The 17,386-nt window shown below is 38.1% G+C and overlaps 1 protein-coding gene across 1 annotated transcript in view; it reads right to left on the bottom strand.

Annotated features, from left to right (window-relative positions):
* The window catches only part of TEKT4 (tektin 4), a 54,361-nt gene extending 38,559 nt beyond the window's left edge, over nt 1-15,802 (bottom strand). The window contains exon 1 of the mRNA XM_001373833.4: nt 15,164-15,802. Within this exon, the coding sequence (XP_001373870.1) occupies nt 15,164-15,697 (534 nt within the window). The 5' untranslated portion in view covers nt 15,698-15,802. The remainder of the gene's footprint in view (nt 1-15,163) is intronic.
* Nucleotides 15,803-17,386: the final 1,584 nt, after the last annotated feature.

Raw genomic sequence — 17,386 nt, 5'->3', positions numbered from 1 at the left:
TGTTGGACTCTTCATGAAGCCATTTTAGAGTTTTCTTGGCAAAGGGTCACAAAGCTAGTAAGTGTCTGAGGCTGGATCTGAATTCCTATAGATAAGCCTTCCTGATTCTAAGCATGGTTCTCCATTCACTTTACCACCTACCTGCCCCAATGTACAAACATACCTTGTCAGTTATTATTATTACTAATCATCCTCAATATTTTCTAATATATAGTCTGAGTCTAATCACTCCATCTGTGGGCCTCAGTTTCTTTCTCAGTCTAGACAGCACAGAATTGTACATCAAGAATAACAAGCTTGCAGGTTTTTCCAAGGAGATTTGGTAGAGAAAAGAAGGCAAAGGATAAGGACCCATCTGATGGTGTTCCCCTGCCCCTATTACTTCTTGGGCCATTTCCTTTGGAGAGGACACTGATAGTTGCAGTGACCTTTCTCTTGGAGAAAGCCCAACTGACTTTGTTCAAAGATGGAGATACAGGATGGTCACGAGAGCCTGGCGCTGCCCATTTGCTCAAACCATGCTACTTCTCTGCAATAGCAATTCTCAGGGTACTTAAATTTCCTGATTTGCATCAATAGAAGATCTGACTTCTAGTACTTCATATTTATCTCTTGGGGGAGAGGGAACCCCCTTTTACTAAGCTTCTGCCTTGGATTGACTGATAAACCACATTTCTGGGACAATTCCAGGCTGGAAGATGAGAGGGAAAGAAGGATACTGGCCCTGTGAAAAAGTTTCTTGGAAGGAGTTGGGAGGGATCTAATGTAATGTAATGCACCCTCTGTGATGTCTCTGTGATATGCTGACTAATACTTCTGCTTTGATTTTTGTGTGTTGGGGGAGGGGGTTAAGTGGCCTGGGAACTGGGATATTTTTTCCATATAGAAGCTCTTAGTGAGAAATTCCCTCTACCAATGCAGATCAGTATCTCATCTGTAACTCAGTGTGATTTATTCTGATTAAACACTGATTATAATATGTCCTAGAGTTAGAGGTGAATCAATGAAGCACACAACTGGGAATGAGAAGGGGAGAGAGGCTTACATAAAATGGGGGCTGAGCTGTGATCTACTTGGGTAAAGCCACACATCAAATCCTTAGATCAAGGGTTCTTGACCTTTTTCTGTCTTTGGAAATCTATTGGACCCCTTCTCAGAGTAACATTTTAAATGTATGGAGTAAAAAAAAAAAATAGGATGACAAAGGAAAAAATTGAAATAAAAATGTAAAATTTCTCCTCATTCAAGCAGACCCTAGATGAAGAACCTTTGCTTTAAATTAGGGAGATAAATATTAGCATTCATGAAAGTACAGCTAATGAGAGGTAGTCAGCTCTCTGAGAGTTAGAGAAGCCTTAAGAATGACCTCCACTTAGCTCTCACTCTAAAGCAGAATGCTGCCCCTTACACTGACATGTGAGCTATTATTTGATGATCTCTTGGGTGCTTCCTCCAGAAAAAAGATCAGGCACATGAACCAGGGGTGTGCTAAGAAATATTTAAGAACTGACTCTCAAAAAGAAACGTATATGACACATTTTATAGTTTAATCTGCATTAACATTTTTTCCATCATTTTCTTAGCAATCAGCTAACTTTCTGGACAAACAAAACAAATCATGCTTTGATTTCTAGCATTTGGAGGTTTCTGAGATGGAAATGCTCACACTGAAAATTTAACAATTGAGTCCCGAAAACCAATATGAGCTGATTTCAGTACACCTGTGGCTGCTGACCCAGTATTCTTACCACAACATGAAACAGCCCTTGCCAATTTTCCCCTCTGCCCCTTGGAGAATGGGGGATTTGTCTGGCCCTTCAAGCCTAGGAAAAAGAAAATTCCCTCCCCTAACTTAGTGCAGACACTGTAGGACTGACCAAACAGAAACAAAGCCCCCCAAACTACAATCCTTCGCTTTATTATATAAGTAAGGAAAGAAATAACAAAGAATACCCTCTAAATGTCAGGGAATTGGAAAGATGTCTTAACCAGAGTAAACAAAGATAGGCATGTTTCTTTGAAAAGAAGTGAGTTGGAAATGTTCAGACTGGGGCTGGATGATTTAAAAAAAAAAGGCAGCACAGTATTATGGAAAGAATACTAACTTTAGAGACATTTATAAAACGTGAGTTTAAATTCTAATTCTGATACTTACTAAATGCTATTCTGATCATGTCCCTCCAAGTCTCTGTTTCTCTATTTATAAAATGGGAATAATACTTGTATGACCTCCCTCACAAGGCTATTGTGAGAAAAGTTGCCTCATAACTCAGATTACGGCAAAACCATTGGATCTAGAGCAGGAAAGGGCTTTAATAAGATGAGAGAGTTGCACTAGTTCTGTAAAGTTGTCACAGAGAAAAATCTCTGCTCTACATCTCTGACAGTTGGCAAGTTACTTGTCTCTGAGAATGTTTCCTCATGTATAAAGCTTAGGTTTTAGACTCTCAAAGATCCTTTCTAGCTCCAATGATCTATAAAACCTTAAGATTAATAATCTTCCACATGTGTTGGTTTGGGATAGAGTCAGAGGTATACTGGAGTCAGTCCAGAAAGGCTCTAAGAGAGATGATTGTTAAATTTTCAATGGCGAGCATTTATACCTCAGAATTAAGAAAACTACAAATCAGGGCTTGGTTTGTTGTTTTGTGATTTGTCTGGACTCAAGAATGTGATGGACAAAATATTAATGATGCAGATGAAGGTAAAGTGCATGTCCTGCAATTTTAAGAACTTGTTAAATTTTACTAACACTTTCCAGAGTAGAGGCCTTTTGGTGATTAGTCCATGAAGAGCAGGTATGGGATTGGACTTGTATGAGCTCATTCTTTATCCCCCTACTTGTGTTTCTTTCACCATAAAGCTCCTGGGAGTGCTTTTTAGTACTTCTCCCAATGCCAGTCCATGAAACTGTGTAAGGTGCTAAGTCCAGGAACAGGTTTCTGGGTTTAAGAGGTCAGCAATTCCACTGTGTTTATACATCAGGCCTCTTCCAGAGGTATGCAGTATTCTTTCCTTTGAAGTGGGAACGATAGCCAGTCTCTCCTGAACACTTTGGGGTCACCATTTTAAGAGTATAAAGTGACTACCTTGTCTATGTAAGGTAATGGTAACCTTTCTCAGCCAGGTAAGTGATTTCAGGAGGAATCTAGCACATAGTAGGCACTCTCTAAATGAATGAATCTCTTCAAACCTTTCACCGATGGAAAAATCCTTTGGGCTTGGAAGCATACTTAAGCCAGTTTTCAGCTGATATCCAAGTTAACAATAATAATTGCCTTCATTAATAGTATGAGTGACATCAATTGAGAGAATAATGAATATTTCAGATTTCAAAGGATAAGGTGGTCACTTTGTTTTATGATTCTGTAGTTCCAACACTAGCAGGACTGGGGCTGCCCCTAATGGTGCAGAAGAAGCCATAAATTCTTCCTAGGCTAACTTTATACTGATAAGTCTTTGTTGTGGAGATCCAACAGAAATAATCTTTCCAAAGAAAGCTTTCTACATCCAGAGGAAGAACTGTGGGAGTAGAAACACAGAAGAAAAACATATGATCGATCATGTGGTTCGAGGGGGATATGATTCAGGTTTTTGGTGTTAAAAGATCATTCGATTACAAATATGGATAATATGGAAGTAGGTTTGAACAATGATACATGTAAAACCCAATGGAACTGCTTGTCAGCTCCAGAAGGGGGAAGGAAGAAGAGGGGGAAAAATTATGAATCATGCAACTGTGGGAAAATATTCCAAATAAATTAATTAAAAAAAAAAGAAATAGTCTTTCAATTTTGAATACCAAATGATTATATTTGACTTAAATTTATGGGCTTGTTTTCTTTGTGAAACTTAAAGGGGTTTAACTTGTTATGTCACTTCCAGAGTTTGTAGACTTTTTTTAATCCTGAGAATTAGCTAGGTAGTTGACTTATAATGACACCTCCTCATGCTCATGCTGTGTTCTGTTAAGGTTGGTATTATAATCCCCATTTTACAGATGAAAAGACTGAGGCTCAGAAGGGGACCAACTCACCCCTCAAAACATAAATAGTTGGCTCCTTGGTTAGGATTAGAGTTTATGTTCTTCCAGTAGTGATCATCTGGGTAGCTAGGTGAAATAATGGATAGAGTATTGAATTTGAAGTCAGGAAGATTCAATTTACTGAGTTTAAATCTGACTTCATACACTTTGTAGCTGTAGCTGTAGCTGTCTAACAGACAGCTGTAGCTGTCTAACCCTGAACAAGTCACCTAACCTGTTAAGCTTCAGTTTCCTTATCTATAAAATGAGCTACCAAAGGAATGGCAAACTACTCTGGTATCTTTGCCAAGACAACCCCAAATGAAGTTACAAAGAGTCAGACATGACTGAAATAACTGAATAACAAAAAAATGGTGACCATTCATGAAATACAGTGACCAGAAGTACTCCTCTGGCCTCAAAAATAAGGATTCTGGGGATTTCACAGAATCACAGAATTTTAGAGTTAGAAGGCACTTCAAATGCCTCACAAATAGATAACCTCAGTGTGCCAACTCTAGTTGTTTAGCTCATTTCCTCTACAAAATCTAGCATTACCCCATGGGGAATAAATGGAATCTCAATAAAAATAATTATCATGGGGTTATAGTTTTAAAGGAATTCAGAGGCTGTCTAGACCATCTAGTCCCAATTCATAAGCTTTATTGATAAAGATGATGACAATGATTCCCATTCTTACAACAATAATATCGGCTGCAATGCTGATGAATCTCTTTTTTCTCAGTACTTTATGAAAATACATAGAAAAACATGGAGAGATCATGATTGCATAGGGTGGAGGATGCGCCCATACCAGTGGAATCTTATTCTTGTAGTCTCTAAGTAATAATAACATAACCCTGTTGGGTGTCACTATGGAAATATCTTTCCTGTTCTTTCTTTCCAGCTGGTTAAGGTTGAGCTGAATCTTCCCTTAATCTTGATTATTTCTTTGGTAGGTGATTTAAAGTTTGATCTTTTATTTAGCTATTGTCTTCTCCTCCATGCCTCTTTCTGAAAGTATACTGAAGTCAGTTTCTCAGGTTGTATAGTCTTTTTTTAAAAAACCCTTACCTTCCATCTTGGAATCAATACTGGGTATTGGTTCCCAGGCAGAAGAGTGGTAAGGGCTAGGTAATGGGGGTTTAAGTGACTTGCCCAGGGTCACACAGCTAGGAAGTGTCTGAGGCCAGATTTGAACCCAGGATTCCCCCCACCCCACCCCCATCTCTGGGCCTGTCTCTCAAGCCACTGAGATACCCAGCTGTCCCCTTTTAGTCTTTAAAAACTCCTGCATCCCTTCTATCTCAAAGATCACAGCATTCTAAACCTTTGTTGGGGTACTCAGGAAAGGCTTATCCCTCTGTACTCATCAATACTCCCAAAAGAAAATTAAAAAAAAACAATAATGAAATGATCATGAATAACCCTACTTTTTGGCAAGGAAAATGAGCCTCCTTGGAGGAAATAGCTACCTCATTATATTATAGCATGAGTTCTCAAGGAGTCATGACTCCTTGAGAACTCTTGGATTGAGTTAGATGAAGTCAGAAACTGTCCCTTCTTGTAGTATAAAAATACTGCTACCCATATGGTTCCTGCCTTCCCAGGGCTCTTAACTCATACACAAAGAACAAATAAATCCTGGACGGTGTAATCAACACTCACTATGGATAAGCACCGCCAACATGAGCTAGATGGGGAAAGAGAGATGGCCTGGGGATTGTTATGAGAGAGTTCTGGTGAATCTTCCTAAAGTTGAAGCTGGAAAATAATCAGTAGCATTTAGGTAAGATGAGAAGAAAGGGGGGGCATTTTGGATGAAAGAACAATGTGAATGAAGGTACAATGGAGGAGTGAACTGGGCAAGGCTAAAGGATTGTGAGGAAATGGATTTGGCTAGAGGAGAGCAGCTGCTTGATATGAAGCTCAAATGGTGGGTTGAAGCTTAGTTGTAAAAAATCTTTTCATTCCTAGATTGAGGGCTTGTCATTTTATGCCATAGGTGAAGGACTTTGAACATCAGAATTCTGTAGGAACCCAGATCTAGGAGAGACCTCAGAAGCCATTGAGTCCAATCTCCTTCATGTTTACAAATAAACTCCAGAGTAGTTAAGTGCTTTTTCTAATGTCACACCACTATGTAACAGAGGTAAGAGCTTTAATCAACCTTTTCTACTGAAAGAGGGGAGAGGAAGTGCAAGAACATTTAAATGCCTACTATGTGCCAGTCCTTGTGCTAAGTGCTTTATAAATATTATCTTCTGAGGTAGAACTATTTCCACTATACTGTTGAGCTGTGCATTAGTAAATGCCTCTGGAAGTCTGTGTTTACTGGCAAGAAAGTCTCTTTAGGAGGATTTTGCAACAGGCAAGATGAAACAGAATGGTTTCAGAAAAACATGGGAAGACATATATGAATTCAAGTAGAGTCAAATGAGCAGAACTGGAAGAGCATTATGGTACACACAGTGACAGCAATATTAAAAGGATGATCAACTGTGAAAGACTGAGCTATGTCCAAGACAGTGCCAAAGGACCCCTGATGAAAAATGTTATCCACCTACAGAGAGAGACATCATGAACTTAGAAGGGAGACTGAAGCATTCTTTTGGAACTTTCTTTATTTTTATTGTTTTATTTTGTTTGTATTTTATTTTGTAACATGGCTAACATGGAAATATGCTTTGCATGACTTCACATATATAATAGAAATCAAATTATTTCCTTTCTCAAGGAGGGAGGAGGGAAGGAGAGAATTTGGAACTTAAAGTTATTTTTAAAATGATTGTTAAACATTTTTTACATGTAACTAGAAAATATTTAATGAAATAAAAATAACTTGAAAAATAGGAGGTGATAAGGGCCTGAACTAGGGTGTGTGGAAAAGTAGATAAGAGGCATCTTAAAGAAAAGTGCGACTGATTTTAATAACAGAGCAGATAGAGGAAAGGAAGGAAAAGAAATAAGCAAATTCGCGGAGGCCTCAAAGATCGTAGCATATTAATACTGAAATAATTGTAGGAGCAGCTAAATTGTGCATTAGACAGACAGTCTGCGAGTAAGGAGAACCTGAGTTCAAATCCAATTTCAGATACTTCCTAGTTGTGTGAACTTCAGCAAGTCACTTAACCCAAATCACCTAGTTCTTGCCATTCTTCAGCCTTAGAATTGATCATATTGATGATAAGTCAAAAGGTAAGAGAAAGAAAGAAAGAAAGAAAGAAAGAAAGAAAGAAAGAAAGAAAGAAAGAAAGAAAGAAAGAAAGAAAGAAAGAAAGAAAGAAAGAAAGAAAGAAAGAAAGAAAGAAAGAAAGAAAGAAAGAAAGAAAGAAAGAAAGAAAGAAAGAAAGAAAGAAAGAAAGAAAGAAAGAAAGAAAGAAAGAAAGAAAGAAAGAAAGAAAGAAAGAAAGAAAGAAAGAAAGAAAGAAAGAAAGAAAGAAAGAAAGAAAGAAAGAAAGAAAGAAAGAAAGAAAGAAAGAAAGGAAGGAAGGAAGGAAGGAAGGAAGGAAGGAAGGAAGGAAGAAAGGAAGAAAGAAAGAAAGAAAGAAAGAAAGAAAGAAAGAAAGAAAGAAAGAAAGAAAGAAAGAAAGAAAGAAAGAAAGAAAGAAAGAAAGAAAGAAAGAAAGAAAGAAAGAAAAAAGGAAAGAAGGAAAGAAGGAAAGAAGGAAAGAACAGAAGATAGGAAGAAGGAAGGAAGGAAAAAGGAAGGAAGGGAAAAAGGAAGGAAGGAAGAAAGAAAGAAGGAAAGAGAAAGAGAAAGAAAGCAAAAGAAGGAAGGAAGGAACAAAAAGAAATAGTAGCAGCTTAGCAAACTTTAAAGCACTATATAAATGCTAATTATTGTTACTATTATTATTACATTGTAATTCTTCCTCAGAGAAGCTAATATATTGCTTCATAAATATTAGCAGATTTTTTTCCTCCAAAGACAAGCACCTGCTGTCTTATTGGTATGTAAAATGATGGGTACTTCATAGATGATGAAAAATGACTTTATTCACAGTAGCTCACCATGGAATAGACAAGTTCCTGACCTGCATTCTCAGGCTGTCCAGGAACCATATTCAAGTCAGCAGTCAGTGTGATAATGAAAAAGAGCACTAGAATTGGAGTAACAAGACCTGAGTTCAAATTCGAGTCTTTCAACTTAGTAACTTTTGTTACTTTAGGCAAGTGTCTGGGTCTAAACTTTGTCGTTTGTAAAATGAGGTGAAGTATATAATTCCTACAATCCCCATAAGCCCTTAGTCTCATGGTCTTTTAACCTCCTATTCCAAGATAAGAATAGTGAAAATGTGAAATAGATAAAAGAAAAGATGTTAACTTAATATCACTGATTCTTAAAGATGTTTAAAACAATCAGAAGGAAAAAATATGTATTAAGTGCCTTCTATTTGCCAGGCACTTCGCTAAGTGATCTTACAAATATTATTTCATTTGGTCCTCACAATAACCCAGTAAGAGAGATTCTACTATTCCTCTTATTTTGCAAATGAGGAAACTGAGCCAGTCAGAGGTTAAGTGACTTGTCAATGGTTATATAGCTACTAAGTGTCTGAGACCAGAATTGAACTCATCTCTTCCTGATTCCAGGCCCAGTACTCTATCCACTGTACCACCTAGCTAACTCTAATAATCTAAAAGAAGAACTGGAAAGAAGCCAGAAAGCCCATCAGAGTGAATATTCAATCTGATTGTCTGAGAGGGAGACCAGCCAGCCAAAAGCAGCACCAGTTTACATGCTCATGTGTAAAACATTATGGTGGAAGGTGAGATAAGATTATGAACATTATTTCACAAAACACTAAAAAACAGTCAAGGAGAGAACAAGCACATGAAGTTTGGTGTGAGATCTAGCTGTATCACATCATTCAGAAATTATGTGTGCATAAAATTGGAAGAGAACAATAAATATCAAATGAAACGGTTTTGCTGGCATTTTTTATTATCAATTTATTATCAGATATGATGATAGAACCATCACTTTTTGGACTCTACCACTTCTTTACCCAATATACTATTTAAGGAAGTAGGAGGGCAGTTAAGATGGTGGCTGGGAAAGGCAACTTGGCCACACCAGGTATATACATAGGAAGTATGTGACCAAGGAAAAATAAGTTTAAAGACACTTGGGGTATTGACTTCCAAGATATTGCAAAGAAAATAAATTTCCACCAAAATGAGATCTTAGAGATGATGCTTTTATCTTCCCATCCTCATCTACATAAGGTAATCAAAAACCACCAATTACTGGTTTTCATGTGTCTTCTTATCTCTATAAACTGTGAGAATGATCTGTGTTTTCACGAGGCATATCCTTGATGAACATATGAGAAAGGGACAAGAAGTCTTTGACCAAACAATTTTTATAGCAGATAGTAATCATTATACCACTAACTGAAAAGTGTAGGAAATAAAAGATCTCACTGTATATTTATTGATTAGAAAATTTTACCTAATGACTATGTTCCATATCAAGACTGATGTGGAAAAGGGTACTGTGATGCATTATTATTATTACTGAAGATGAGGATGAAGAGTATGATCATAAGCCAAACAAATGAATCAAGAATGGTGGGTTTTTAGGTATTGATGGGTATGAGAAAAGAACCTTTCTAGAGACTGTTGGTGGTAATGTTCTATTATGGTGGTTCTCAAAATGTGGTACTCTGACCCTTGGTCAATCCCTGAAATGATTTCAGAAATCTTCAAGGTCAAAACTATAACATTATTAAGCTGTTACTTACCTATTAAAATATTTTTTTTTACTTTTTCCAAATAAAAAAAAAGACTTATTAAAAGAAAATGTGATCTTGAATATTCTCCTTCAAAGTGTCTCCCATGAAAAAATTAAAATGCCAGAAAATGACAAATGGGCCTACAAAAACAATTTTGTTCAATAATCTGCAAAGTCCAGGTGTAAGACAGGTTAGTAGATGCTAACCTCCAGTGTTCACTAGCCTTATGGGCAGAGTCTAAACAGAAGAAAGGATTCCAATAGCAATGTTCTCCAGATGTTTTCATTTGCATATGAAAATATATTCACTGCATTGAGCTCCAGAACACTATGCTGTTTCCTCTGCAAAGTGCATAGCTATGTAAAGGATATTAATTAATCTGATCTGGACTGGAAAAATCAGGTGAACTAAAAATGATGATGACCCAGTCCATGAAATGCAGCTGAAAGGGCATCACCAACTCAGTATATATGTATATATTTATGGATGCCTAGGCACACATAGGGCAAGAGCTGGTATCTGTATCACTTCAGGAAATACATGTAACATACATTTATTTTTATCCACATGTGTGTATATGAGAAAGGTTTTTCTGGCTTTCCATCTTTGCTTCTTTTAATAGCTGAAGGGGGCCCATAAACACATATCTTAGCAAGGTGCTACAAACAGGTTAAGAGCTAGGCCAATACTTGAGTAAGAGGAAGAGATTAAATGAATCTTATCTGGGAAAATATCCAGTGCTTTGAATGATCCCAAACTACTCACTGCTGAAAAAACTCAGCTCCATCTCTTACATACCAATATTCTCCCAATGATATTATGTGGCTAAAAATCATGACGCCTTTCATGACCTAAGAAGAGTTAATATTATAAGAAGCCAAAGGGTAATAGAAAGATGAATTGTGGGAATAAATTAGAAGGATCAGGTTATAAATGAGGTGGATTGTATGTAAGAATATTTAAAGGAAAAAATATTTAAAGGACATTATCAAGGATATGTACAGACTGAAGAGAAGATGCTCTGGACACATAACACGAACTAGACAACAAAATAGATGACCTCAATGGAACGTTTCTACCCTCCGGATATTAAAAGAACAAAGGAAATGGTACAGAACTTTTGTGTGGACCCTCTAATGAGGATTTATAGAAAAACCTGTGCAAAACCCCCTAAGATCAAAAGGTAACATTTGAAATATTCATCAATAGAGAAAATAGCCCACCATGTAATTGTGGATTGATCAATGTGACAAAGTTATCTGTGATGCTGATTAAAGCAATGTCCACTTGCAACTTCAGAAGACTGATGGTGATGTATTACCTTCTACCTATCAGCCAAGAGATAATGGATTATAAGTACAGAATGAGGCACACATTTTCAGATATGTCCAATGTGTTAATTTGTTTTGTTTGAGTGCACTTAATTATTCTATTGAGGTGGGGGGGGGGAGGATAAAGGATAATCAAAGGCATATGAGAATGATATAAAAATATAATCCCAATAAAACACTTTTACAAAACCTAATCTCTTAACTCCACCGACTCCATGAAGACAAGGGTCATCTGTTATCTGAACTTCATAGCTCATATACTGGGTACTTATTTACTTAATATTGGATAGGATTTGTTGATTTGCTGGATTTCAGCAAAGGAAAATACTCCTGGGTTTGTTGGGAGTGAGGAACACTAAGAGAAGCTTTGCTATAGAACACAAATAGAATATTCAGAGACTAAGCTTGACAGGCATAGCATTGCATTTTTTCCTGAGTTTTGGAGAATAATGAGCCATAGAACATCACTGTTATAAGGGAATTAAGAGATCATCTAAACCAACCTATTCATTTACACATAAGGAAACTGAGGCTTAGTTTAAATAGGTTACTTGACCAGATTAATTCTAGTACAATTCTATTTCCATGGCATTGGGATGACATTCTATGTACCAGTACTATGACTATGATTATGGCTAACAATAGCCTTAACTTGAGAACACATTCACTGTTCAAAGTTGAGACCCTTTCTCATTCTTGACTTTCCACTCTATAACTTCTCAATATTTGATTAGATGTTGTCATCAAATCAGATAATTGTGTGTGGCACAGTGTCTTATAAGAGCTTAATAAATGTTCCTTCCTTTCTCTCCCTATTCTTTCATTTTCCCTTCCTTCCATTCTTGGTCTATCCTGCTTCCTAAACTTTCACAGAGTTTCACTCCGTTGGATCTTATAGATTTTTTTGGACTTTGATAGTTCCTAAAGAAATTTGGAAGAGAGAATACCTAAAACCTAACCATCAATCTACCCTGTTTCTTGATTCACATTTTAGGCACAAGATGACCCTACTGATTTATCTTGGGAAGCCAGAACTAATATGTGATGATAGACTAAGGTCCCAAGCTCAGGATCCTCAGTTAGGAATTGATTTAGGCTTCACAAATAGATAACTCAGGAGTTTGAGCATGAGAATGTTTCTCCTCATTTGCTATAGGACCCAAAGGTATTTTTGTCCCCTATAGAGCCATAATGGCAGAAATGTCCAGGTTCTTCAGCACCAGAGATCTTATACATCTCTCAGTCTAGCATAGACATGAAGAGGCTTGTCTAGGTGGTTCAATGGAGCCTGAGGGAGGAGCCAAATCTAAATTGTATAAACTAGAATGGGTTACAGAGAGTAACAGATAGTTGTGGATTCTGTTGTCCTGGAAACCATGGTCCAATCAAATCTATAAGCATCCTAAATTACACAGTGAGGATGATTTCCAGGTTATGTACTGTCTATGATCCAGGAACATGAAGACAAATCCTATCAGATGAGTAACAGAAAAGTATAGAATATTAAAGCTGAAAAGCATTTTAAAGACCATTTCTTCTTCTAACCAACGTGACAAGAACCCTGGGCTGGAAGCCAGGATGTTAGGATTCAAATCCTTTTCAGTCAGAAATTGACTATATGAATTTGGACACATCACTTCCACTTGGACTTGTTTCTTCATTTGTATCACATAAAGGTTAAAGCTGATGACATCTATAGTTCTTTCCAACTCTGAAAGTCTATGAATTAAAATTCTAGGGAATGGATTATTTTGGCCATGGCCCTTTTTACACTCTCCTTTGGACATCAAGCATAAAAGTGTCATTTACTATTCTTTAACTGTGCTGTGGGTGTAATTCTAAATGGTGCACTTCCTGAGGATATAGATCAGTCTTTCATCTGTCTCTCCCCACAGCACAGTTGAGCACAAGGCTAGGCACAGAGAAGCTTCTTTTTTAACTTGGCTTATTGTTTACATCATAGAATGGAGGAAAGCATAAAGGATTGTGACAGAAGAGCCTTTATGAGTTCATTTCTCAGAAGGATGTGAACCATCCTGTTCTGAATCAGACTATTTAATGAATGATAAGGCTAGGACTTAAGCCCACATCTCCAAGATTTTATTCTACTATTCTCCTACTTTGCCACATTGATTTCCCCAATATTCACTTGAATTAATTGGAAAAATGTGTTTTCCAACAGAAAAGTAGCATTTTTAAAAGGAAGGAACTGAAATTTAGAATGTTAATTCCTTATTTAAAGTTGCAACTTGAGTGTTGGCCCTAACATCATACATTTAGGAATGAAAGAGCTCTTAACAGTCATCTAGTCTATCTCATTTACCACTGAGGAAACTGAGTCCTGAGTGGTTAAGTGACAGCTAAGTTCACACAGGTAATAAATGGAGGAGCAGAGATTTAGACCCATGTCTTCTACTAAAGGAAAGCACATTTCTTAATGCCTCAAAATGAAACTGGGGAATGTATGAGTGGTAGTTGGGCAATGGGGTGAAAGCAGGACATCACTAAGTGATGGAAGGCAAGGAGACATCAAATGAAGGGAATGAGGAATCAGAGGAGGGAAGTGAAATTTATTTAGAACCTAAATTTTCACTATATAATGAATCCTGACCATGTCGATTTTGTCCACTACTCTTCCCAACCATTTTACTGGTATAGACATAGCTAAGGATAGATGTCATCAAAGCCCAGCCTGATCAGAAGCAGAGTGACCCAGAGTCCCATACAGTTTAAATTTGTGTTAGGAACCTTGAAAACCCTTGGTTATAACCCTTCAGAGGGAAACTTTATCCCAGGCAGGGGGAATGACTTGTTTCATCACCTGAAGTTAGAAAGCAAACCAAGGACTCCTGTCTCCCAGTCAGATATTCTTTACCTTGTGTCAGATGGAATCGATGTGTAAACAAATGATACAGGGCAACCCCACTGACCCAGAAATGACATTATTATTCAGGGAAAAGAGCACTGACTCTAATCCTACTTCTTATGTTTGCTTCCTGTAGGATATTAGAGGCCATTTAATTTCCCAGTTTCCTTCTCTGTAAAATGAATGATTTGTTTTTTGATAATGACCTCTATTGTTGTTCAATTCTTTCAATTTATTGTCTGATTTTTGGTGACTCCATTGGGGTTTTTTAGGCAAAGATCCTAGAGTGGTTTGTCATTTTCTTGTCCATTTTACAGATGAGGCAACAGAGGCAAACAGGTAATATAAGCTAGTAAGTGTTTGGGACTGACTTTGAACTCAGATTCCAGATTCCATGCCTACCTTTCTAATCACCATTCCACTTAGCTGCCCATTACCCTCTACACTGTCCCTTTAAAAGATCTTGCCCAACCATTTGTCAGCTTGATAATTCTGACCACATTATCAATTCATTTTCCTTCACCCCTCCACACATCTTGGAGAGACACGAGTAACTGCATAATCTGAACTTAACAGAAGATTCAATGTACTAAATTTGACCTTACCTTGTATTGATAAAAAGAAAATGAAATTGGGGAAATCATATTACCTGGGCAGAAGAAAGAATTTGGAAACAGGATCTAGATTCAAACCATTTACTACATGCTACCAATGTGTCTTTTGGGCAAGTCCTCTCCTCTCTCTAGTCCTTAGTTGATTCATCTTTCAAATGAAATTATTAGACTCAATAATTTTTAGTCTCCTCATCCATAAATTCTGCTTTCACATTCTGGACTTCTCCTTTCAGGCCCTCTTTTCTCTACAAAGTCATAAATAAAAATACCTAGTATGTGAGTCCTGGCCCTTTCTGCCACCCAATAGGATGGTATTTTAAAAGGTGGCAACTCTAGCCTCTAAAAGTAATGGAACTCTAGTGGAGGATGAGAGGGCTTGGGTGCCATTACACAGACAAATGGACTGACATGTAACCCTGAGACCTTTTCTCACTACAGTCATCAGCATCCCATACTGAGGACGGGCCATGGTTAGGAAAATAGTTCCTTGGTAGCTGCCTTGGAAATGTGTGTGTGTGTGTGTGGGGTATTTTGGGGGTGATAACCCATCTCTCTAGCCTGCCCCAAGAAGAGAGAGGACTCCGCACCTTTAGTAGCTCCAATTCCACATTATCCCGAACCAGGTCTGGAGGTTGTCTTCTCTCCCGACATTGTAGGTTGTCTGTGGCAATGCTGAAAGGTACTTCGAGGGCATCCAGAGCCCTTTCCATCCTCAGTTTGATACCATTCAGTAATTCTGTCTCGGCCAAGAGGTCCTCAATCTCCCTCTGAAGCTCTGACTTCCAAAAAAATATGTCCTGTAGTCTCTCCCCTACCTTCTTGCTGGAGTCTAACTGTGTGCGCCGGCACAGGGCCTCGGTCTCACACGTCAGCTGCTTGGACTCGTGCCTGTTGCGCTCTGCATGGTCCCGGTCAGCAAAGGCCTCGTGGTAGCGGGCATAGTTGTTTTGATACCACTCCTCGGAAAGGTACTTGGCTGTCCGGAAGCCAGCTGTGGCTGAGCCCGAGGAGCTGTAGGGCCCTGTGTTGCGTTCTATCTCATAGACCTTGTGGGGAAGGTCACAGATCTGGACGGTCTGCGGGGAAGGCTCCTGGGTGAGCAGGACACTGGACTGTGGCATAGTCTTTGAGACAACTGACTCTCCTTCAAGCGGGGATCAGAGAGAAGTCTGAACTGGGCTGCCCTGGGTGCCCTTGACTGAAGTGGCTTCTATCTCCTAGGAAACAACTGCAGACTCCACACCAGTGTCCCGTTGCTAGGGAATAGGGTTTCCCCTCACAAACACAATGCTAAAGGAAAGAAACGAGCATCTTGTTACCAACAAGAGAGAGGGCGGGCCACAGGTAGACGGGCTGTTCTAAAAGGGCCAAATAGTGAAAGCCTCGCTGTGAAGGGATACCGCATCTCTGTCTCTATAGGAATGGAGGAAGCTACCAGGCATTAGGTAGATCTTTTAGAAACGTCCTCCTTTCCAGACCCACTGTCAAATGTGTAACGGTTGAAATTAGGTTTCTCTGCTAAAAGTATTATATTTTTTAGAGGCTTATTAAAGATTAAGAAATAAATAAAATACAAAACAAGAAAGCATGTGCCTAGGAGGGTTGAAAGGCCCATTCAATTTCACTTACACTACCTCTTGAGAGACGCCTGTGGTTGGAAGTGGAAGCAGGAAGAGAGAGACTTCAGGAGGCTTTACAGCCAGCTTAAATAGAAATTTTGATCTCGCCCAGGTAGGGATCTCAGTGAGATTCGAAGGCATCTTGGGAACTAGAGCAAGGACTTCTGGGGATTGAAGTCCAGGGTTCAAATCTCCATTTTTACAAATGGACAGAGCAGCTCCAGGTCTTGTCAAGAGTAGTCAAGCCAAAGTACGGACACCTGCTTCCCTTTACAGAACCACTCCAGTGGGTTCAGTTTGTACTTTGTGTTCTGTAACTAGGGACTGAGAACTCAGTCCTCACAACAAATCATTGCTATAATGGGTAACGAGATCTCCTAGAAAATCCTCTCCCAAAGCCAGTATTTTGTGTTTAAGGTCCTATAAACTTTGTACATGTGATAACTCCAAAAAGTGATGAATCCCTATGGAGAGGCCTAGATCAGTGCTAGGGTCTAGGGGAGATTAAGAGACACAATCCCATTGCTGATGGGACGAAAGCATATTCATCTACCTAGAAGGGATTTTATTTGGTTCTATATTTACGATGGTAGAAACTGAGTCCCTGAATGTTGTCACTTGTATGAGATCTCCAGGCTAGTTAACTACATAGATAAATTAATTAACTTATTCAGTGTCATACCAATCAAAACTACCAAAAAATTAGTGTAAGGAGCTAGAAAAATAATAACTAAATTCACCTGGTAGAACAGAAGATCAAGAATTTTAAGGGAATTAATGAAGAAAAAATGTGATGGATGGTGGCCTAGCAGTATCAGAACTCAAACTAGATTATGAAACAGTAACCATCAAAACAATCAGGGACTAGAAATAGAAGTTTGGATCAATGGAATAGCTTAGAGGTAAGTGACCTCAGCAATCTAGTTTTTGATAAACCTAAAGACCCCAGTTTATGGGAAAAGAATTTACTTTTTGACAAAAACTATTGGGAAAACTAGAAAAAGGTATAACAGAAACTACGTATAAACCCTATTAGATAAGGTTAAAATGGGTGTATAATTTAGACATAAAGGGTGATAATATAAGTAAATTAGGAGGAACACAGTATAGTTTGCCTGGCAGATCTTTGGAGAAGGGAAGAATTTATGGCCAAATGAGAAAAAGAACATTACCACATATAAAATGAATAAT

The sequence above is a fragment of the Monodelphis domestica genome, chromosome 7 (genome assembly GCF_027887165.1).
Source record: "Monodelphis domestica isolate mMonDom1 chromosome 7, mMonDom1.pri, whole genome shotgun sequence".
NCBI lineage: Eukaryota > Metazoa > Chordata > Mammalia > Didelphimorphia > Didelphidae > Monodelphis > Monodelphis domestica.
This window is presented reverse-complemented; position numbering and strand designations above follow the sequence as displayed.